Here is a 23,270-nt window from a genome sequence, read left to right on the forward strand (position 1 = left end):
GGGAAATTTTCCCACGCTTCAGATGTTCAAACCATAAGGGGCGTTACACATGTCCAATTTTCCCATGGTGTACATACATCATCCATAAGGGGAGGAGCTAGCGTGGGAAAATTCCCACGCTTCAGATGTTCAAAACATAAGGGGCGTTACACATGTCCAATTTTCCCATGGTGTACATACACCACCCATAAGGGGGAGGAGCTAACGTGGGAAAATTCCCACGGTCAAAAGGGGCGTGGCTTAAAGGGCAATAAACCTGTCAGTATGACGAGTTGTGCCCTCTATCCTCTCTGATAATGTCACAGTTGTTTCTAACAGGGACCTATTAAATCTCACACAGAGACACTGAACTATCATAATAAAGCCCAAATCCAGCATAGAGTGGTTCGGTGAATGTGGTGTTGAATGTGTGTAAGTGTGTGAGTGTGTGTGTGTCAGAGACGCTGTAGAAGGACAGGCTGCCGGCTGACCAGTTCAGATACACTCCTACTCTGTATGAGGGATGTGAAGAAACAGGTATGCTAGTGATCTTATTATTGTGTTTGGCAGTGAAACTGTTATTAAAACAAATCAGACTCCAGGACTTTTTATTGTATCCAAACCAACAGTCTTCACTCCATTCTTTCCTCCGGATTTCTTTATACGTCACTGCTATATTAACCCCCTCACCGCTCCATTCAGCCTCCCAGTAACAGCATCCAGTCAGACTCTCTCTGCACAGAACCTGATGACCCTCTTCAAATCTCTCTGGACGATCCGGATACGGCTGCTTTTCTGTCACAAGTGTCAGCTTTCGGTTCTTCTCAGACAGAGCGAGACAGGTGTGTGTTGTGTTTAAATCCAGTGTAAGATCACAGACATCTACACATAAGAACAACAATGAAATACTGATTAAAATCTGTTTTAATTTACCTATATTTGACCTAACTTCCCACCTGTCCATGAAATGCAATGTAAACAGCATCTTAATGATTTAAATGAAATCTAAATGTGCAAAAAAAGTTTCTGTGAGGGTCTGTTGTAGGGTTGGAGTATTGATCACTCAAAAACAGAATGTGTGTATAAACTTACATTTCTGTGGTCCTGTTCTAATCCTGAACTCTCCTGCATGATCCACACTATTAAAACAAATTTAACATATAATGACAAAAAAGAAAACCATTTAAATATACACAATTAAAAGAAACCCTACCCATCGGTATGAAATAACAATAATGATTATAAAAATCACACACACTCAGAGGTCACTCTTCCACCAGAACTTGACTCATGTACGGCCGTTACCGGAAGCCAGTGATTATAGTTTACAAAGTTACATTTATAGTTTATAATGTTATAAATATGGGTTTTGTTCTTACAAAACACATTGTTTTGCTTCAGAAGGCCTTTATTAACCCACTGGAGTCGTATGGATTACTTTTATGATGGATGGATGCGCTTTTTGGAGCTTCAAAAATATCTGGCTCTATTCACTCCCATTATAAAGCTTGGAAGAGGATATTTTTTAATAACTCTGATTGTGGTGGGCTGGGAAAAAAATGTCATATACACCTAGGATGACTTGAGGGTGAGTAAATTATGGGATCATTTTCATTTTTGGGTGAACTATCCATTTAAAAGTGAAATGATTTGTGTAAATCCAGAGATCAAATGCTGTGTGGGTTTCAGTTTTGGGTGATAGACTAGTGGCTGACTAGGGTGCAATCCCACAAACCTAGACGACATTCTGAACACATAAGCAGTATAGAAAGGACATTTTTTAAATATCAATAAGTAGAATCAATGAATTCTGAATAATTTACTGCCATTGGGAGAACAACTTGTAATTATGTAATATAAAATGCAGTGTTGAATAGCGCACAGATGTATTTTATAGCGCATACATGTCCAAACACATGACAGGATGATTGTAAGTGTTGAACATACTTGAGTTTGTCCAGTCTGTAGTTTTGATCAGAGACAAGCTGGTCTAATGATTGTCCTGGGTGATTGTAGCTCAGATCCAGCTCTCTCAGGTGTGAGGGGTTTGAACTCAGAGCTGAAGCCAGATAACAACAGCCTTCTTCTGTCACCATACAGCCAGATAATCTACAAACACACATACACATACACATACACAAACACATCACATTATCTTTGGCTGGAGATCATCTTAAACTGATTCACACACAGTGTTTAGATTCCTGTAACTTTTCTTTAAATCAAATGATTCACTGATTCAATGCAGTTTTTATTCACAGAATACGGATTCAGTTCAGCTGCAGTAACTCTGGGTTCAGTGTTTTACTGAGTGTCACAGTGTTGATGGAACATAATTGATCTCATTAAAAGTTTCTGTTCTTCTCCACTCCTCATATTTGTGACATTTTACTAAATACATTTTTTTTTTTTCAAAAACAACGGCTGGACCAAGTCACTAAAACCAAATCACAAACAATCCTAAAATGGCTGTTGCTGGCAAACCGCCCAAGGACACTGTAGACCATTGAGGCAATAGGCGATAGAGCCTTGGGTGCTGAGCCTTCTCCCCTCAAAATGCAATAAAGATTGATTAATATCAATAATATTGATTTATAGATTTTAATCTGCGATGACATAACATAAAGGTTAATTTATGTACAGATAAAATGCATTGAATGATGGAGAATAAAACATTGCATTGAAGTTGAAAATAATGTCCTATTGTTGGCATTAATGATGGACAGCTTGGGTGATCCGAGTTAAAGTTCCGAATCATGGACCTTTCCCAAACTTTGCTTCCTGTCTACTCACTGTCCTATCATAATAAAAAGGCAAAAACACCAAAAATAAATATTTAATAAATTAATGAATTAAAAAGAAAATAGTGTCCATTGACCTGTGGCAGTTTTCTTCACAAGTTCACACTTACAAATGATTGAATAGATTAAAAGAGTGAATTCTTGCCTGAATTCTGCATTCTCTCAAGATGCAGACATGTAAGAGGCTGACAATTATATATACAAATACAGTACTTGTTTAAATAGTGACACTTAGCCTACATTTTAAAATCATTATTTGAATATGGCAACATTTTTATTTTAAAACCTTTGTTAGAAAATGGCAACTTTTTATTTTAAAATCTTTAATTACCGTAAAACTTCAAATAATAGCCGAGTCCCAAATAGACGCCTGTCTCTTTTAAACGCGTGGTATGACGACAGGTTTGGGTAAATAAAGGCCGGTCTCAAATAGACGCCGGGTCTGTTTTTTAGTATCGGGCTGTATTTGATCTTCTCAAACCCGTCAGATCGTCTGTTCTATGTTTTGATAAGATTTCACGTGACAGACGGAACCGTTCATGAACGACTCATCACTATGGCAGCATAACAAAGAGGTTAACGAACTTTCAGTCTTCAGTTTTTCTTAATTCTCTCAATACCACCATGGAGAAAAGTATAATGTGACATTTAAGCTGACAGTTGTCAAATTTCAAGAGTGGGTAAAGCTGGATATGGAGCGGCTGAAAAATTCCTTTAATGCTTGCGCGCAGATGTGCGCGTGTGTTTGTGTGTGCGAGGGAGAAGGAGGAGATATATTTCATTAACTTCGGGATGTTATCCTTAGGTATGTGGCCTGACAGTAGCTTCTGATGGAAGCGAGGATCACCTTATCCATTGTTTCAAAGAGGGAGAGCCGTACGCATCTGGGCGGGATCTGTTAGTGCGAGCAAGGCAGGCAGAGTTAGCGGAGGCTGGAGAGGGAGAAGTGGAGGAAAGCGACGAGGAGGAGGAATTCGCCCATGAACTTGTAATTGAGAATCGCGGGGATGATGATAGTGATGAATATAGTAATTTTCTATCACATGATTGCAGTTGTTTTACAGGGTAGCCTTCATTCTTTCTTGTTGATGTGTTTCGGGCAACAAGTTCATACGCTCAATGGATTTTAGCGGTAACTTATATTGTTCTGCCCATTGCTGTCACATCGTTTCGTTTTTTGTGCTGCCAATAATCTAAGACATTTCTTACATTAAATGATTTGTTAAACACATTCGAATTAATTATAAATAAAACGTAATATAATGTGGTAACCCCCTACCGTCATGCTTGAACATCTCAACACTAAATTAAAGGCCTGTCTCTTATAGACGCCTGTTCTCTTATGTTCCCTCTGTTCCTTAGTAAAGGCTGGTCTCAGCATCTTTGTGAATAGGTTTTAAGAGGAGACTCATACTTAAGGATTTTTACTGCTATTTAGGAGAACTCTTAGTGTTAAGATAACATTTTGTGAATACAGCCCCAGGACTATAGTGTAGAGGGCATCTTTAATTTCATAACCAAGTGAATCTTTATCTGTTTTTTTACCTTAGTATGTTGAGTTGACAGTTGGAACTCTTCAGTCCATCAGAGAGAAGCTTTACTCCTGAATCCTGCAGGTTATTGTGACTCAGGTCCAGCTCTCTCAGTGAGTTTGATGATTGTAGAGATGAAGACAAACTTTCACAGCACTGATCAGTGAGATTACAGCCATCAAGTCTATATGAAATATGGTTCAATACAGAGATGGTGGGTTAACATATTGTGTTCTGTTTTGATCACATACTGATCACATGACTAATATTCTGCTTTATCATTGAGGGAACTCTGAAATTTGGCTTTGACTATAATTTAATTTGACTGTAATTTCAAATAGGTTTAAAACTAAGTGTTATGTTGTTCCTGGCTGTGGGATCACACAAGTGTCTCTGCAGATCATTCTGAAAGTGTCTGAACTTTATTCTTAACAAGATCCCTGATCATTTCAGTTTGACTTTAACTGCCTGTGCAGCACAGCAGCAAAAAAAATAAATAAATAAAAATAAATACTGTCTGTGTGTGTTTAATAGTGTCACAAACGGCGGTGAAGTTTCCACCAGCAGCCACCGGAGGTCTCACTCTCCGGAGTACTAAACTCATCCGGACTTCATTTACCATGCACCCACATTCCGGGACTGATTACCACACACCTGTTCATCATCACTCAGACTATTTAAACCCTGGTTGCTCAGTCACTCATTGCGAAGTCTTGTTTGCCCCGGCTGCATTTCTGAGCATTATTTCCCTGTGTTCCCTTTGCCTGTGTTCTGACCCTGCAATGTCTCTCGATTAATACGATCCTGTGCTGCCTGCCTCTTGTTTACTGTTTGCCTGGACACTGATTGTTTGCCGCCTGCCCTCAGTGTTGGGGGTAACGCATTACAAGTAACTTGAGTTACGTAATAATATGACTTTTTCCAAGTAACTAGTAAAGTAACGCATTACTTTTCAAATTTACAACAAAATATCTGAGTTACTTTTTCAAAAAAGTAACGCAAGTTACTTTTTCACATTAATTTGACTGACAGCTCTCCTGCCCCCATGTTGAGAAAAATAAGTGCAGAGGCGTGTGTGAACATGAGGGTTATTGTAGTTCTAGACTAAATGTGAGCATTTATTTATCTCACTTGCACAATAAAGATTCTGTACTCCTCAAAATGAATAAAATCAGTCAAATGCAAAATCAGAGTACTATGCAAACCTCCAATAATTAAATGTTAAATAAAAAACTATTTTTATGCATAATCTACCTTTATATTTAATTTACCAATGTCTTGCTGCTGACCTTTGATGATGAAAATTACTAGATTTTTTGTTTTTATTGGTAAAACTTTTTTCTCCCTTATCCTATTCTACCATTATCCAGAGCTGCGCCCTCTACTGTTCATGAGGGAATCTGCATTTTTACCTCAGCCTGGGGCTTATTATTTCAATTTTGGTATGAAGAGGTCTTTACCGTTGCACAAAAATATAACTTTTTTGTTAAAAACAAAAACAAGCCCAGCCCAGGTGAGAAAAAGTAACGCAAAAGTAAAGTAACGCATTACTTTTCTTAAAAAGTAACTAAGTAACTCAATTAGTTACTTTTTAAGGGAGTAACGCAATATTGTAATGCATTACTTTTCAAAGTAACTTTCCCCAACACTGCCTGCCCTGACCTTCTGCCTGTTATGACCACGCTATCTGCCTGGTCTCTGACACTGCTGTTCTCCCTGGTGATTCGACTTAAGTCTGTTTGTACTGTGATATTGTTTTATTCTAATAAACTACAAATGGATTCCTCGTTACAAATAGTAATGGTCATGGAAAAGTAAATTGAAGTTGTAAATTTGAATTGAAGTTGTAAATCTGCTGAAATTGCCGAGATGATTATAATTGTGCACTTTCCTTGTACTTCAACAAGGAAACACTTTCCTTATACTTTTCCTTTGTACTTTGTACAAAGTAAAAGTAGACATCAGGACATCAGGCAAATCTGCAATCACATAAATTAATACTCACAGAGCTTTTCTGCAGTTCACCACAGCCGGTATCAGTCTCCTTCTACCCTCATCTGATGTGTTGTATTTCTTCAGATCAAACTCATTCATCACCTTCTCTGATATCTGAAGCATGTAGGCGATTGTTGAGCAGTGAGACGGCGATAGTTTTTTCTTTGAGTGATTCTCTGATTTCACAAACTTCTGAATCTCTCTGTACAGAGTCTGATCGTTCATTTCCAGCAGACAGAGGAACAGATTGATACATCTGTCAGCTGAGAGATGTTCATCACCCGTGATTTTATCTTTAATGTACCGGTTGATTCTTTTGATGCTCTCTTCTCTTGATGAGCTGTTCACTGTGTGTGTCAGTAGATCCTGTAAGAGTCTCTGATTGAAATCTAAAGAGATGCCCAGCAGAAACCGCAGGAAAAGATCAAGGTGTCCATTTCCACTCTGGCAGGATTTATCAACTGTGGCTTCTAGTAGATCAAACAGAGAGATTTCTCGACTGTACCATTTATATCCTTTCAGAAATGACTTCAGTAATTCCAAATTCCTGACTACATAAGAGTAAAACACATAGAAAGCAGCTAGAAATTCTTGAAAGCTCAGATGTATAAAGGAGTAGACTTTCATCTGTTGAATAACAGATTCTTCCCTAAATATCTCAGTGCAAATCCCAGAATACACTGAGGCGTCAGTGACGTCTATGCCGCTCTCAATCAGGTCCTCCTCATAGAATATCACATTGCCCTTCATCAGCTGATTGAAAGCCAGTTCAGCAAGTTTCAAAATCACATTTCTGTTGGACTGAAGGGGTTTCTCTCGATCTCCGTCATTATACTTCTGATTTCTCATGTTGATCAGATTCAGCAGGAAGTGGATGTACATTTCAGTCAGAGTTTGAGGGATTTCTGCCCTGTCATCTTGTTTCAGGAGGTTTTGAAGCACAGTGGCTGAGATCCAGCAGAAGACGGGTATGCGACACATGATGTGGAGGCTTCTTGATCTTCTAATGACTGAGATGATTTTGCTGGCTTGATTCTCATCACTGATTCTCTTCCTGAAATATTCCACCTTCTGAGGATCATTGAATCCCTGAATTTCTGTCACACGGCTGATATATTTTGAGGGGATCTGATTGGCTGCTGCTGGTCTGGAGGTGATCCAGATGAGAGCAGAGGGAAGCAGGTCTCCTCTGATGAGGTTTGACATCAACACACCCACTGATGAAGACTCAATCACATCATAAACTTTCTCAATGTCTGAAAACATTGTAAATTTGCTTTCATCCAGACCATCAAAGATGAACACAACTTTACACTCCTCATAAATCTTTGAGTCCAGATTTTGAAGTTCAGGATGAAAGTCCAGCAGAAGTCGGTGAAGACTGTACTGGTGATCTTTAATCAAGTTCAGCTCTCGAAATGGAAGCACAAACATGAAATCTACATCCTGATTGGCTTTTCCATCAGTCCAGTCCAGAATGAACTTCTGCACAGAGATGGTTTTTCCAATTCCAGCAATGCCTTTAGTAAGAACAGTCTTGATTTTGTCTTTCTCCTCACATCCTGGTTCTTGTAAGGGTTTAAAGATGTCATTGCAGTAGATTGGGGTGTCTTGTGTTCTGGCTGTTTTCTCCATCTTTAAAACCTCATGTTCTTCATTCACCCCTTCACTCTCTCCCTCAATGATGTAGAGTTGTGTGTAGATCCTGTTCAGGAGGATTTGATTCTCTTCTAGTTTGATTCCCTCAAATAAGCTCTCATACTTGTTCTTCATGCTGATTTTGTGTTGATCTTTGACTCTCTGTCTGATGAGGGTCTGACGGTCAGAGTCAGTGAAGGTCAGATGGGGCGTCCCTGAACTGATCTCAAAATGTCTCTTCACTCTGCAGAAACAGTGAGGATGAACAGATCAAAACTGTGAAAAAGCATTAAAATAAAAATTCTTAAACTGGACATGAATACATAAATTACATTTATAGTATCACTTCCATCAATACAGATCAAAAACGTTGCACTTCAGTCTTATTCGATTTTGTTTCTAATGAACATTATGTCTGAAGCACTAAAACGCTAGAAGGATGCTAAGGCCGTATCTGAGATCGGTCAGTTGTTCACTCATTTACTTCATATAGTGAACACTGCAGACATCTGACATCTTGGAGGATCTCAAAAAGTTGCCCACGACCGATCTAAAGTATCCAAATAAAAATATGTTGCCCATTCTCAATGAGAAAGTGCCCAAGCAACATCGCTCAGCAACATTGCCCGGCAACATTGCTCAAAAAGTTGCCCCGTGTATCATCACCTTGAGGGACAGATAATATGGTAATGGCCATATAATGCAGAACATGGTTTACACAAATGTGTTCCAGTGTCAACATCTATGTTTCTCATGTTCATTAGGGGTGGACGATAGACCGGGAGACACAATTAACCAGTAGAAATGTGTCAACCGGTAGAGATTTTGGACTATTGTCTCTATCGCGGTTACACGTTTGCATGTATTAAGTCTTGCGGATTAAAAACAAGTGATTTTAAACCATTGAAGCGCAGTAAGCAGCGAAAGAGAACTAATTTCGCTATATGCGTGTGCTTTCAGAGTTTCTCAGCACTGTCTGAGAAATATGCGACATGAAGCCGCTGCTCATAAAGAGAGTTATGAGTTGGTCAGTTGACTAAGGTTGGGTACCGTTCACATTTTAACCTGAAATTTGGTCCCGGTACCCAACAGTACATTTTTTCGGTACTTTAAGGATGCTTACATCAATAACTGTAAAGAACCTGCAAGTCATTTATAGAAGTGTTATTGACATTATGCCGGAGCTGCCTTGCTCTCTGTCTTCCATGGTCTGTGATGTTTGTATAGTGTAATATTTACTAGTAAATAGTAGGCTACTAGGTACTTAATTTAATTCATAAAAACAACCATATTATTATTATTCATTTTTAATTTAATTTCTATCAAAAGATTTCCCACAAATTATGAGTTATGTTTTTTTCTGATAATCAAATGAAGACATAAGACATTAATTTAATGTATCTTTTAATTTAATGAAATTTTTTTTCTAAAACAAAGTGCTGCACAACTGAGCTTTATATGGTTAAAATTTAAACATCAATAAAAAATTTAATTTATTACTTAAAAAATAAAGTTTTGATCATTTATTATTACAATCATGTTACTATTATTATTACACTGAGACGTATCTAAATTCTACTCTACAACAGTAATGTATTTGTCAAGTTAAGCCAAACTTTTATTTTGACGGGTGCCGTGAAGACCTTTGAGTTTCTGTGTTTATGACATGACGGTAGTTTTTCTCAAATGAAACGGTAAAATGCTCATAAAGTGAATCTCAGTGGCTCTGGAGATGACGTTCATGTCCTTGTATGAGACAGCAGAGATGGAAACATGCGACCTCACGTGCAATTCTGAATGAGTGAGTGAGTGTGTGTGTGTGTGTGAGGTAAACCGAGCGCCTACGGCATTCATTTGCACAGAGACACGCACGATTCGTATTTAAATAGTCTTTTTGCGGTTTAATATTCACAGACACTAGTCTATCTCACCAGATTCTCACCAGGTACCGAAATTTGGTACCGATTGATTTAACGTGAATTGGTACTCGGTAGTACCGACGGAATTCGGTCGGTGCCTTTAAAAGTACCGAGTTCGGTACCCAACCCTACAGTTGACAGACCAATCACAACAGTGATGCTGGAGTCCCGCCTCCCATATGTAAATACAGCTGTCAGTGGTCTCTACTTCATTCTCAGCATATCTCTTCTCTGTGCAACTGCGAAGAGGGAAGTGTGGTGAGATACCTCCCTCATGTTATCAAAGAATCGGGGTCAGTGTTTCCCCTGCCATTATATTAGGGGGGCGTCATTATATGTCGCATCAACCACCTGAAAAGCAGAATAAAATATCTGCATTTTTTAAACGCTCCCAGGGTGGTGAAGATGTTAACACTCGCTGCGAGTAGCTGCCGGAGTAGCTCTCCTGCTCCGAGTCCAAGTACAGAAAATACGTTTCTGACTTCCCATATCAAGAGGATCTGGAAATGTTCTTCCAGAAGCCCAGAAAGATACACTGCAGTGACAAAAGCTGCACACTTTGTGGATAATAGTCATAAAAAGAAATGTTCCGATGTTTAGTTCAATGTACAGATCAAATAATTGTTCAGTTATATTGACTGCTGTCATTAAAAGAAACACATGAACGCCATGCTTCCTTTAAAGGGATACTCCACCGTTTTTTCATATTAAACTATGTTATTCCCTTAACTAAGACGAGTTGATACATACCTCTCTCTTCTCAGTGCATGCACTTAATCGCTCTGACACGCGGTGACATTTTGATAGCACTTAGCTTAGCCCACTAAGCCCAGTTCATTCATTAGGTACCAAACAGAGATCAAGTTAGAAGCGACCAAACACCTCCACGTTTTCCCTATTTAAATACAGTTACACGAATAGTTGAATGACCAAGTATGGTGACAGAAAATAAAACGTGGCGCTTTTCTAAGCTGGTTAATTAGTTATTATTATTAGAGTCACTCTTAAACGTGCATACAAGAGGGTGTTGACCTGTAGTATTTCTGTCAATCCCCACGTCACGCAGAAATTGCGCCAAGATATACCTTTATTGTAGAAAAGGATCTGCTCTTGTCTAAAAACTCCAGCGGAAAGCATAACACAGAAAATGGTGTGCATGTGATCGTGTCCGTGTGTCGCCTATCAATGACATCATACCTGTGTTACCCTCGCTTTCCATTTTATTTTTGTAGAAACCATGGAAACACCAAAGATGTTTTAATATATAACATCTTTTATTAGACAAGTGAGCAACTGTTTGGATACATTCCTCGACAGAAAACGAAGTAACAGTATTACAGCATTTTCTCCATCATACAATGTGTTTTAAAATTAATTGCATGCCATTTAGCAACACAAGCCATCCAGCATTTATTAAAATGATATTCTAATATTGATCTAGCTTACTGTAGTGTGCAACAAGTGTCTCATAATAGCCGCCAAGTGAACGCACAGAGTAACGTAATAACATAATTTTCAACATGCTAAAATGTGTCTAATATGATAAAACAGCGCTGCGTTCCCCCACATAGGCTTGACCCGAAGAAGCGGAAGAGGCAACTGTGGCATAATAAAAGCTCTGCTGCTGTCGCCGTGTGTTTTTCGTCTCTCATTAGCCACCTCCTTCAGATCCACAGTACTCGGCCCTGCTCTGCTTCATACTACAGTAATGTTAGTAATCTCATACATGAACATGATTTCTGCCAATTACGATTCTTTTTCACTGGCTGTGAGGTGAAGACAACATCTATCATGAATGAATCCACGCTCAATCTCTGCATCATCAAGCTATGCCTTTGTTTTGAATAGGCGACCTCTAGTGGTCGAAAAACTACATAGTGTAGCTTTAAAGCTAGTTAGCACCTCATTTGTAATTAAAAGGGTTTAATGACAATATAGTTATGGTTACACTTAAAATAGTTTTAAATTATATGTATGAGATGATAAAAACCTATACCATTAATTGTACCCAGCATATTTGTAGAATTTTACCTGAAGAGAGAAAAGAAGAAAAAGCCAAGAGCAACAGTTCAATCTTCTATCCCTTCTTTGACCATGTGACTGAAACCCAAAGTGAGACATTCAAACTGACCAATCAAATAATTACAACTTCCCCCACAGTACTAAAGGTGTGACAATCCGTAGACCCCTGATGTACACACATCTTGACCTACAGGCTTATCAACACCTCTTTGTCTTTAGGAATTCCAAATGGCCCTTGTGGTAAGAAAGAGGGTGATGAAACAGTAAAGCAAATGTCAAATATCTTTGATTATTTTCAACCCTACAGTTTCAATCAGCCTCAGAGGTAAACCTGTAAAACTCAAGTTTAACCTCTCACGGACCAGGCCCAGAGAGCTACTTTGTCCGACTCGGGGTGAAAGGTCCCTGCGCAATGGGAGAAGCCAAGGCTGGTTGCATAGGAGTTGAATTGTCTCGGTCAGCCACAACTTCCCTGGCCAGTTTGGGGCAATCAGTATTACTGAGTGACTGTACTTTTCTTAAAGTTAGCATGATCAGACTCAGTGGAGGAAACACGTACAGTAGTGCATTTGGCCACAGGTGTGCCAGAGCATCCACACCCATTGGTGCACCGTTTCTCGCTAGAGAGAAGAATAGAGGGCAATGAGTGTTTTTGTGCGAGTCGTAGAGATCTATGGCAGCTCAGCCAAACCTCCCCCACAACTAGCTCACTACCTGAGAATGGAGAGTCCATTCCCCATACAGAGGATTTATTCTGGACAGGAGATCGACCCACACGTTCATTATTCCAGGGACATGCATTGCCCATAATAAATGAAAATGCTTCATGCCCCACACGATCAGTTTCCATGCCAGGCTGTGAAGCTGATGAAAATGTGTGCCTCCCTGGCGATTTATGTATGCCACCACTGTTGTGCTGTCTGATCAAAACATGGTGGTTCCTTAGGAACTGCACAAAATGTTCTTAATGCTGTTAACAGTTCCAGGAAGTTTATGTGTGCGTTCTATAGCTAGATGGGCCATTTCCGCCTTTGTCGCCTTTGTTTTGGTTTGCTCAGTTTGGGACACTATATTTTCAACTAAATATTCAAATACATTTTCAACTAAATTACAGATCTGCCCGCAATGTCACTATATGATAATTGAAATGAGCTGGATAGCATCACCGTTTTCTCCAGAGCGGCTGTACAGTCGAATCAAATTGTGTTGCATTATTTTCCTGTTTAACACTGTGAAGCTGCTTTGAAACAATCAGCATTGTAAAAAGCGCTATATAAATAAAGGTGACTTGACTTGAATTATTTTCACACCACACAAGTCCTTTTGAAAACTGCCCTCTGTTGTAACCATGTGCAATGTGTTAATTTTTCTTTTGCAAGTTTTTGCATGCAGATTTAAGTCAATTTCACAAGTAAAATTAACAAAGAAAATAATTAACTTTAACTTGGCCAGTAAAAGGTTGAGTAATTTCTACTTAGTTGAAGTTTCCTTATATAACCACACTTTTAAAGTGTATGATTTACTTAGAAATTCACAATTCCCATGTCCAACCCCTTGTCTTGTCGGGAGGGGGAGAATATAAGAATATGACTCGCTTTGAGGGAGGATAACAACAGATACTCTGTAAGTGCTGTTGCTCATCCCGAAAAGGGCTTTGGGCTCAACTGGAGCATCCAAGAATTCTCTCTGTCTGACAGCTCTGACAGCCCCAGCCAGAGAGCTCACTCGCCCACCACTGCCAGGCCCATGCTACCCATGCTGCAACCACAGCTCTGGAAGTTCTCAGGTTGTGACGCGTAAACCTTGGCTGTCTCTCAGCCGGCCAAGTAGGCCAGGCTGATAAGGCCTACACACACATCAAGCCATGTGTGTGTGTGGGACAGGAAACCCAATGCCACCACATGGCCAGTGAGCCAGCAGGCCCAACACCTCAAGCCATGCGCAACTACCTCAACAGAGTCGAAATAACCATGCAAGCTCATCATTTCTTCTTCAGTCGACGCAGAAGAAATCGATTGCCCCTTCAATGCCATTGGATCGAACTTTCAAGACTTTCTCCTGCGATTTCACCTGGTCTGTCAACTGATAGACATGGTGTAATTGATGCTTCTAGGATCTGCCACGCCAGAGGTGTTCCCATAGTGGGGTACTGAGTGAATGTTGAGTGAATGAGCAAGTATAATGGATCATTGCAGTCGGTCTTAAAGTGACAGCATTTACCTGCTGTTGTTATTTTTATATATATCAGTTGTGGGCCGTCAGGGCCAGCAAGGCCTTCTCTGCTGGCCTAATCACTATCAGAGTTAAATTTTTATATATTTTATCCATGAATGTGTGTTAAATTATTCCCAATAGTCTATTTTCTTAACTTCATAGCTTTTCTCTTGGTTGAGCTGCTAGTGTTTGTTTATGGTAGAGCTTTTATCCAATCATATTTCAGCCATCTTGTGTTGCCAGGTCAAAGAAATCTACCTTGAGGCCTTCAGAATCAATATTGCGGGCGCCGCTAGCTTAAAATGAATGGCAATTAAACTTTGCACTTTAACCAATCAGATAATCACTCCTATTTAATCAGCCAATCAGATTTCGAATTGGCGACAGCGGGGCCATCTAGCTGGCATACAATAACGTCTGCATTTTCTTAAAAAAAAATTAAACTTAAAATTAAACAAAATTTAAGCAATATCTGATAAGATTTTGGTCATATTGCCTAATGTTCATCATGTTTATACTCACTCAAGGTCAGGGGTCACTGCTCTATCACTGAATTCAGGAGGAGAAAGCAAAGATCTGTCACTCTTCATAGACACACAGCTGGGTTCTGGAGAGGCTGCTCTATGTGTGTGGACATCTTCATCCTCCTCTCTCTTCTCATAGACACTCATTTTACAGGCAGCGCTGTAAGAATAGTAAATATAGTTAACTTAACTAACTCTAGATTTACAATGGAATCTGCTAAGACAGTGTCAGTTTTAACTAGATTATCCTTCCAACAGCTATAGAAGAAAAAAAATGACTGTTTGTAAAACACGAGTGAACCACGACAGCGTGATACATTGTGATGTTAATTATATTAAAGAAACTAGATCTTTATTGCACTAAAATGGATTAAAAAAACCATACAGATTTCTGGAGGAATTAATTATAAATGCACATTACTTGTTCATCATATCAGACTTCATTTAGAAGCAGCAGTGTTTCAAATGCATCCACTTTATTGGCAACAAAGAACATGGTTGTGCTGTTTGCTTTTGTTTACATAGACCGCTGGTCTACAACTAGAAGTGAGAGATGTCCAAATTGACAGCTTTTTTAATTCCTAAACTTTTAATTCCTAAACTTTTTAATTCCTAAACTGGAGATGGTGGTCCAGTGGGTTAAACCACTGAACTGATACACAGAAGGTTGCTGGTTCTATCCCAGCGGTCACCACCAGTGTGTCCTTGAGCAAGGCACTTTACTCCACATTGCTCCAGGGGGATTGTCCCTGTAATAAGTGCACTGTAAGTCGCTTTGGATAAAAGCGTCTGCCAAATGCATAAATGTAAATGTAAATGTAAACACTGTGATACATTGAAACAATACAAATACAAAAAAAAACAAAAAAAAAAACACAATACACACCTAAACAACTGAGAATAATCACATTTATACTCACTCAAGGTCAGAGGTCACTGCTCTATCACTGAACTCAGGAGGAGAAAGCAAAGATCTGTTACTCTTCATAGACACACAGCTGGGTTGTTTATGTGAGTGAATATCCTCCTCCTCTCTCTTTTCATAAAAACTCATGTTGTAGAAATGCTGTAGAAACAGATATACTTTTTGTGGACATAAAAGGAATAATGAAAAAATGACCTCTGTGAATTCCTAACACAAAAGATTATACCTTCCTGACAGACTCGTTAATATATTCACACTCTGAGTCACATAGCTCTGGATGAATAATCACCCTTCAAACGATTTTCATCTCAACTCCCAGTTCAATATTTTCAGAAACTTCCTAGAATCAATCAGAGTGTATAGATCATTCATGAGTGTCAGGATTGTGATCTTTTAAAATTAAACTCTTTTCAGCTTTTCACTCCCTGATTCCTCAATACAACCTTGGTCAACTGAAATTCACAGTCAATAGAGCTGCTGACATGCTCATTTTATCTCTGAGAAATCACTCTTCACATTTACAACAATTACTGTAGGACTTTTGAATTCACTAAATGATCGATAATACAGACACACTGTCACAGGGTAGTTCTGTGTTTGTTACTGTATTTCTGTGTGACTGCAAAAGCTAGTCTGAATTTGATAAGCAAGTAAGGCTACCAAGAAAGGTAAGAAAAAAGAAAGTATACTCTTACATTAGAGTAGGACAGAAATATACATTTTTACACATGCAAATTTATATTGAATTACCAATGCATAAGAATGAATCCAGAAATGTGTTGGTTCAAACCTACCTCTGTCTCAACAATGAAGAACAGCAAACACAAACTTCATTCAGTTCATAAATCCATTCTGTCTCTATAGCAGCATTAAACTGATCTGTTCTCAAACGAATTAACATTATTCATAAACATTTTTTCATCTCCTGATGTTTAAATGTTTCGTCTCACAAAATGGAGTCTCACTTTAGTTTCACTTTTGACATAAACCGGTTCAACACGTTTAATTTTTGCATGTAGAGAGGAAAACAATGTTGGTTAGTATTTACACAGGTGTGGCAGTTTCTGAATATGCCCACATTCAGATACAATCCAAATACAAACAAAAGTGTTTTACAGCCCTCACTTTACCTTCACTTTAAGATGACAACAAGAAGTTGAAAATACATGAACACTATATCTATCGTTTACAGAAAATGTCAAAAAGCTCTGCAGTAAAGTGATATGTATGAATGACAGGTGAGAATGAAACCATAAGCGAATGTGCTTCAGAAGTACATCTTTCTCTTTATTGTTTGCATCAGCCGCTTTAACGGCCTCTGTTCTGCATATGTTTTTCTTAGCTCTCTCATTCTGCACTTTGATAGCTTTTTTCCTAACTGCACATCCTCCAAACGCAACACTGTGATCTCCTCCACATTTGCCATAATCATGCTCCCCCACCAAATCTTGCGCATCTTTTCTTAGACACACCATAGCCACATGCCCGTACTTTTGACAGTTATATTGACATGCCATTAACTCAGTAGTAAGAACAGAGCTTCCATTAGAAATGCTTCTGCCAATCTTCAACCCTAGCTGCTCCACATACACCCAAAATCCAGCTCTTCCACTAACTGGATCTCTAGATCCGTCTATAAAAACAATCATAATACTCTCATTGAAGTAAGATATTCCACTATTCTTGATGTCACCTCCCACTTATATTTTTCCTTAAGAAAATCAAGCTCAATATTTAGTTAAGACAGCACCCAATAGTGCATAGCCATCTTGGGTGCTCTATTCTATGCCCATCTTCCTAGCCCACTGATTTACTTTGACAAAAAAAAGTTTGTATATTTATTACCTCCATCAAACTCTTGTAACAGATACCTTTCTGGGAAGGTATGATTACACCCACTGTTACCCAGTACTGCCCTAACTTAAGGGATAGTTTACCCAAAATTTTAAATTAGCCCATTATTTACTCGCCCTCATGTCATCCTATGTGTATATGACATTCTTCTTTCAGACAAATACAATCGGAGTTATATTAAAAAATGCCCTGGCTCTTCCGAGCTTTATAATGGCAGTGAATGGCTGTTTCTGTTTTGAAGTCCATAAAAGTGCATCTATCATAAAAGTGCTCCACACGGCTCCAGGAGGTTAATAAAGGCGTTCTGAAGCGAAGTGATGCGTTTGTGTAAGAAAAATACACATATTTAAAACTTTACAAACTGTAATCTCTAACGTCTCCTAACTGTCATGGGAAAGTGTGAAAAAGTACTAGTTAGACTGATTGCTATAAAAGAGGGAAGAAGTGCTTCCAATCAGAAATGATGATACTGTATAGGAGCCATTTATAGTCACTTTTTAGATTATTTTAGCCACTTGGGGGAGTATTGCACTAGGTGTGGCACTTCACTGGGAGTTAGGTATATTTACAGGTGTGGCTATCAGTGACGGAAGGTGTGGATGGCGGGGAACACACGGTTCTTACCGTAGCTGTGAGTCCCCACTCCACCGAAAGCACAACACAACAAAACACTTTATTAATTATCACTGTGTGAAGTATTTTATGTGAATGCCTTTTATACCTATATAATAAACGGGAACACCACCCAAAGAGAGCTAATGCCTGTACTTAGGATCTTTCTGCTACGCGTTGAGAACACCATCCATACAGAGGCTTATGTGGTTGAAAGGAATGTGTGTGAAGTTGTTTCATACATAGTACACACCTATACAACTGGTCTCTCTGGGATCTAAAAAAACTGAAGCAGAAAACATTGCAAAACACAAACTTTATGTCTCTGCTAATACTTTTGGCCACAACTATTGTTGGACTTTTTTTATTTTCTCCCCAAAGTCCACCCCAAGTTCAATGATCGGCCAGGAGTCGAATTATCAATTAAAAGTATTAATTTATTATGAATAACAACAACGAGTAAAAAAGGTTATCTGAGCTCAGGATTCAGAACAGCAAAGATCAGCATCTCGGCCGTTCAGAATGCCTTCACAACTTTTTCATGCATATTTATATTCTTGATCTTCCATCCCCATGCATCGTCTCCTCCAATGGGGGTTTTACAGCGTCACCAGTCTCTAGGTAGCATTCTTTATCAAAAGGATAAAACATGCACAAAAGACAGCATAGCTCTGGTATTTTTCCATATCATAAGACATATCATTTTATATCTTTGTTTGTTCATTCTCAGTTCCTTCAGAAGTGGCTATGCAGTTTCCTAGAAATCCCCCACCCCAGCAGTTTCACCTCAACTTCACCCCGTACCATAACCAGACATATAAAACCATCAACACATATCAACCACAATCTTTCACACCTCCTATGTAAAGTAAAATATAGAGATCAACATCATCAGTAATTCAATTCATAGCAAACAACATCTATAGCAATTTTAATGCATAATAAAACTATCATTAATACTTTGTATCTTTAATGCATAATAAAAAAACGGTTAATATTTTGAATCATAATGAGAAATAATAAAAATGTCCTTCACTATACATAATTTTTCCAAATTAAATACGCATATTTAATTACATTGTTACAGTAAGTAGAAAGTAGGCCTACCATAAACTACAGTCATAGTATATAAAAGAAGTGCTGCACAGGGTTTCAGCTACTAACTTAATCTATTCTTGGATGGTTGGAGAGAGTACATCTTTTTCAAAAGAGCTTTTTTATTGGCTGCATGTGTGATGAATCAACAAAAAACCTGTTGCAACCTTTTTACAGTCTATGGTTGCAACACATTTTAATGGAGCAGATTTGAATGTGCACTGGGGGTACAACAAGCTAATAATAAAATGTATTAATGAAAACAGTCAATGAATTTGATGATTAATTAGTCATGTCTGGACTATGACATTTTGGAAATCACTATGGAAATTAAGTGAAAAAAAGTGAAGTAGGCTACCTAATTTGGCCACTGATATTTTATGCTGAATCTGCAGAGGGAACAGAGAGGAATTGCCCTTTAAATTATGATCAAGATGTTCACATCCCTGAAGAGGGCTGTCACACCAACAAGTCCCTCACGATGAGCGATTACATACCCACATAATGCGCAAGGTTATTAATGTACAAAACATTCAAAAGTCTTCTTTATTTCATGATGGGAAGGTGTTTCATGATGTCAAATGTACGACACTTGTAAATGTTCTCGTCAAAATGCAGCTGCTCCAACAAATATTACACGACATAATAGCTAGGCTACTTCATAAATCACCCAGTCTTTTGATGAAGACGGTTGCTATAAAAAAAGTAAATAAAAAAACGTCACTATTGTCAGTAATTCTAATAATATTGTGACACTGAAAACATATTGTCAACTCCACATATCAATTTCACAGCACATGACACGTTTATGGTCTTTTTAAAACGTTAAATGTAATACATACTTTTAATCCATTAAATTCAATAACACTGAATTAACGTCTTCATCGAAAGACTGGGTGATTTATGAAGTAGGCATGTCACCTATGGGTTGGCAGAGCTGCATGTACAGGTGCTGTTCATTTTACATTACATTTATGCATTTGCAGACGCTTTTATCCAAAGTGACTTACAGTGCACTTATTACTGGGACAATCCCCCTGGAGCAACGTGGAGTAAAGTGCCTTGCTCAAGGACACACTAGTGGTGCCCGCTGGGATTGAACCAGTAACCTTCTGCATATCAGTTAAGTGGTTTAACCCACTGGACCACCATCTCCAGATCACATAATTAGAATATCATCAAAAAGTTGATTTATTTCACTAATTCCATTCAAAAAGTGAAACTTTTATATTCATTCATTACACACAGACTGATATATTTCAAATGTTTATTTCTTTTAATTTTGATGATTATAACTGACACTACTAAGGAAAATTCCAAATTCAGTATCTCAGAAAATTAGAATATTGTGAAAAGCTTCAATATTGAAGACACCTGGTGCCACACTCTAATCAGCTAATTAAATCAAAACACCTGCAAAGGCCTTTAAATGGTCTCTCAGTCTAGTTCTGTAGGCTACACAATCATGGGGAAGACTGCTGACTTGACAGTTGTCCAAAAGACGACCATTGACACCTTGCACAAGGAGGGCAAGACACGAAAGGTCATTGCAAAAGAGGCTGGCTGATCACAGAGCTCTGTGTCCAAGCACATTAATAGAGAGGCGAAGGGTAGTGATGGGCAGACCGAGGCTTCGTGAAGCACTGAAGCAGTTGAAGCAAATGTGTCATATTGTTTCGAAGCTTCGAATCAATCTGACACCCGTCTCTACGGCGCCATCTAGTGGTCATTTCCATGTGTTGATCTGAAATACCTTGACAATTATCCATGTAAAAAAAAAAAAATTTAACATCTGTCTGACAACTACATGATCTTGGTTTTGTAACCTCTAGCCTCGTCATTGTAAAGAACTATATATATTTTGTTTGTTATACAAAATGAACATTAATAAAATAAATAAAGCCACAATGTGTCACATTTGTCACAAAACATTTTTATTCAAAAATATGAATTGCTCTGCTGTTGAAGGACTCACCTGACTTCTTTTTTTACATATAATTTCTCCAGCCTTTGAAAAAATCCTCTCACAAGGGACACTTGTTGCTGGCATGCACAAATATTTTTGGATGATGTAAATACATGGATGATGTATTGTTGCAGAAGGCTAGCTGCCTATCACAATACACACATCTCACTTTATTTGGTGCTTCCAAATGGAAATGCTCCCACACCACAGATGTACGGCATCTCTTGCGTGCAGCCTCCATTTTTATATATTCTATTAATATATCTATCTATATATCACCTATGAATCTATATCTATATAATTCTATATATCTAACTTATGCTGTGCTATCTATCTGTCACTATCTAACTTAGCCTATATGAATGTGTCACTATATCTATCCTAACTATATGTCACTGTCTATACCTATCAGTCAATATATCTAATTTAAATCTAGCCTAAATATAACTAACCAAAGCGCACAATAAATCTCACTGCTATCACAAAATCACTGCTATCACAAAATCACTCTCCTCTCACAAAAACCCATGAGGTGAAGATGGATTTACTTCACTTTTAAACTGTGGTGAATTAGGTTTATACAGATGTGTGACTGTGTGGCTTGTTCCCGCCCCCTTTAATCAACGCAGTTTCGGAAGGCGCCACCTGATGAAACACTTTGAAGCTTCATTTAGCCATAGTCACGTGACATGGGTGTTTCGAATCACAGTTCGGAGCAGTGTTTCGAAACATCTGCGCTTCGGGATCTCGGCAAAGCCCCGAAACGTCTGTTTCGCGTCTGCCATCCCTAGCGAAGGGAAGGAAAAGATGTGGTAAAAAAAGTGTACAAGCAATAGGGATAACCGCACCCTGGAGAGGATTGTGAAACAAAACCTATTCAAAAATGTGGGGGAGATTCACAAAAAGTGGACTGCAGCTGGAGTCAGTGCTTCAAGAACCACTATGCACAGACGTATGCAAGACATGGGTTTCAGCTGTCGCATTCCTTGTGTCAAGCCACTCTTGAACAACAGATAGTGTCAGAAGCGTCTCGCCTGTGCTACAGACAAAAAGGACTGGACTGCTGCAGAGTGGTCCAAAGTTATGTTCTCTGATGAAAGTAAATTTGGCATTTCCTTTGGAAATCAGGGTCCCAGAGTCTGGAGGAAGAGAGGAGAGACACACAATCCACGTTGCTTGAGGTCCAGTGTAAGGTTTCCACAGTCAGTGATGGTTTGGGGTGCCATGTCATCTGCTGGTGTTGGTCCACTGTGTTTTCTGAGGTCCAAGGTCAACGCAGCCGTATACCAGGAAGTTTTAGAGCACCTCATGCTTCCTGCTGCTGACCAACTTTATGGACATGCAGATTTCATTTTCCAACAGGACTTGGCACCTGCACACAGTGCCAAAACAACCAATACCTGGTTTAAGGACCATGGTATCCCTGTTCTTAATTGGCCAGCAAACTCGCCTGACCTTAACCACATAGAAAATCTATGGGGTATTGTGAAGAGGAAGATGCGATATGCCAGACCCAACAATGCAGAAGATCTGAAGGCCACTTTCAGAGCAACCTGGGCTCTCATAACACCTGAGCAGTGCCACAGACTGATCGACTCCATGCCACGCCGCATTGCTGCAGTAATTCAGGAAAAAGGAGCCCCAACTAAGTTTTGAGTGCTGTACATGCTCATACTTTTCATGTTCATACTTTTCAGTTGGCCAAGATTTCTAAAAATCCTTTCTTTGTTTTGGTCTTAAATATTCTAATTTTCTGAGATAATGAATTTGGGATTTTCCTTAGTTGTCAGTTATAATCATCAAAATTAAAAGAAATAAACATTTGAAATATATCAGTATGTTTAATGAATTAATATAATATACAAGTTTCACTTTTTGAATGGAATTAGTGAAATAAATAAACTTTTGGATGATATTCTAATTATATGACCAGCACCTGTATTTTGATGAGAAAATGACACCTCTGGCCATTGATACCGTTGGGTCGTTTATCAGTCACAGATACTGTACGGACAAACTGACCCAATATGGCTCAGTTTTTCTATATAACTTGCTCTGTCGAGCAGATTCTACACAGGCTATACTGGGTTAACCCCATCCATTTACATTGTTTACATTGACTGTTTTCCCCCACGCCGACTCCGCCCCCAGCTATGACACGACGCCGACCAAAACCAGCCAGGAGGCGGGGATA

At 38.8% G+C, this 23,270-nt stretch overlaps 1 protein-coding gene across 1 annotated transcript; it reads right to left on the minus strand.

Annotated features, from left to right (window-relative positions):
* Positions 1 to 325: 325 nt before the first annotated feature.
* LOC307135759 (NACHT, LRR and PYD domains-containing protein 3-like) lies at positions 326 to 14,732 on the minus strand (the record flags this gene model as incomplete). Its single annotated transcript, XM_079832399.1, has 6 exons — positions 14,623 to 14,732; positions 6,318 to 8,189; positions 4,326 to 4,496; positions 1,927 to 2,088; positions 1,072 to 1,118; positions 326 to 861 (listed from the first exon to the last, which is right to left on the minus strand). The coding sequence occupies exons 1-6, from the start codon at positions 14,688 to 14,690 to the stop codon at positions 326 to 328; spliced, it is 2,856 nt and encodes a 951-aa protein (XP_079688525.1). The 5' UTR covers positions 14,691 to 14,732.
* Between the last annotated feature and the right edge of the window lie 8,538 nt (positions 14,733 to 23,270).

This window comes from Gobio gobio (assembly GCF_949357685.1).
Source record: "Gobio gobio genome assembly, chromosome: 13".
In the NCBI taxonomy this organism is placed as follows: Eukaryota; Metazoa; Chordata; class Actinopteri; order Cypriniformes; family Gobionidae; genus Gobio; species Gobio gobio.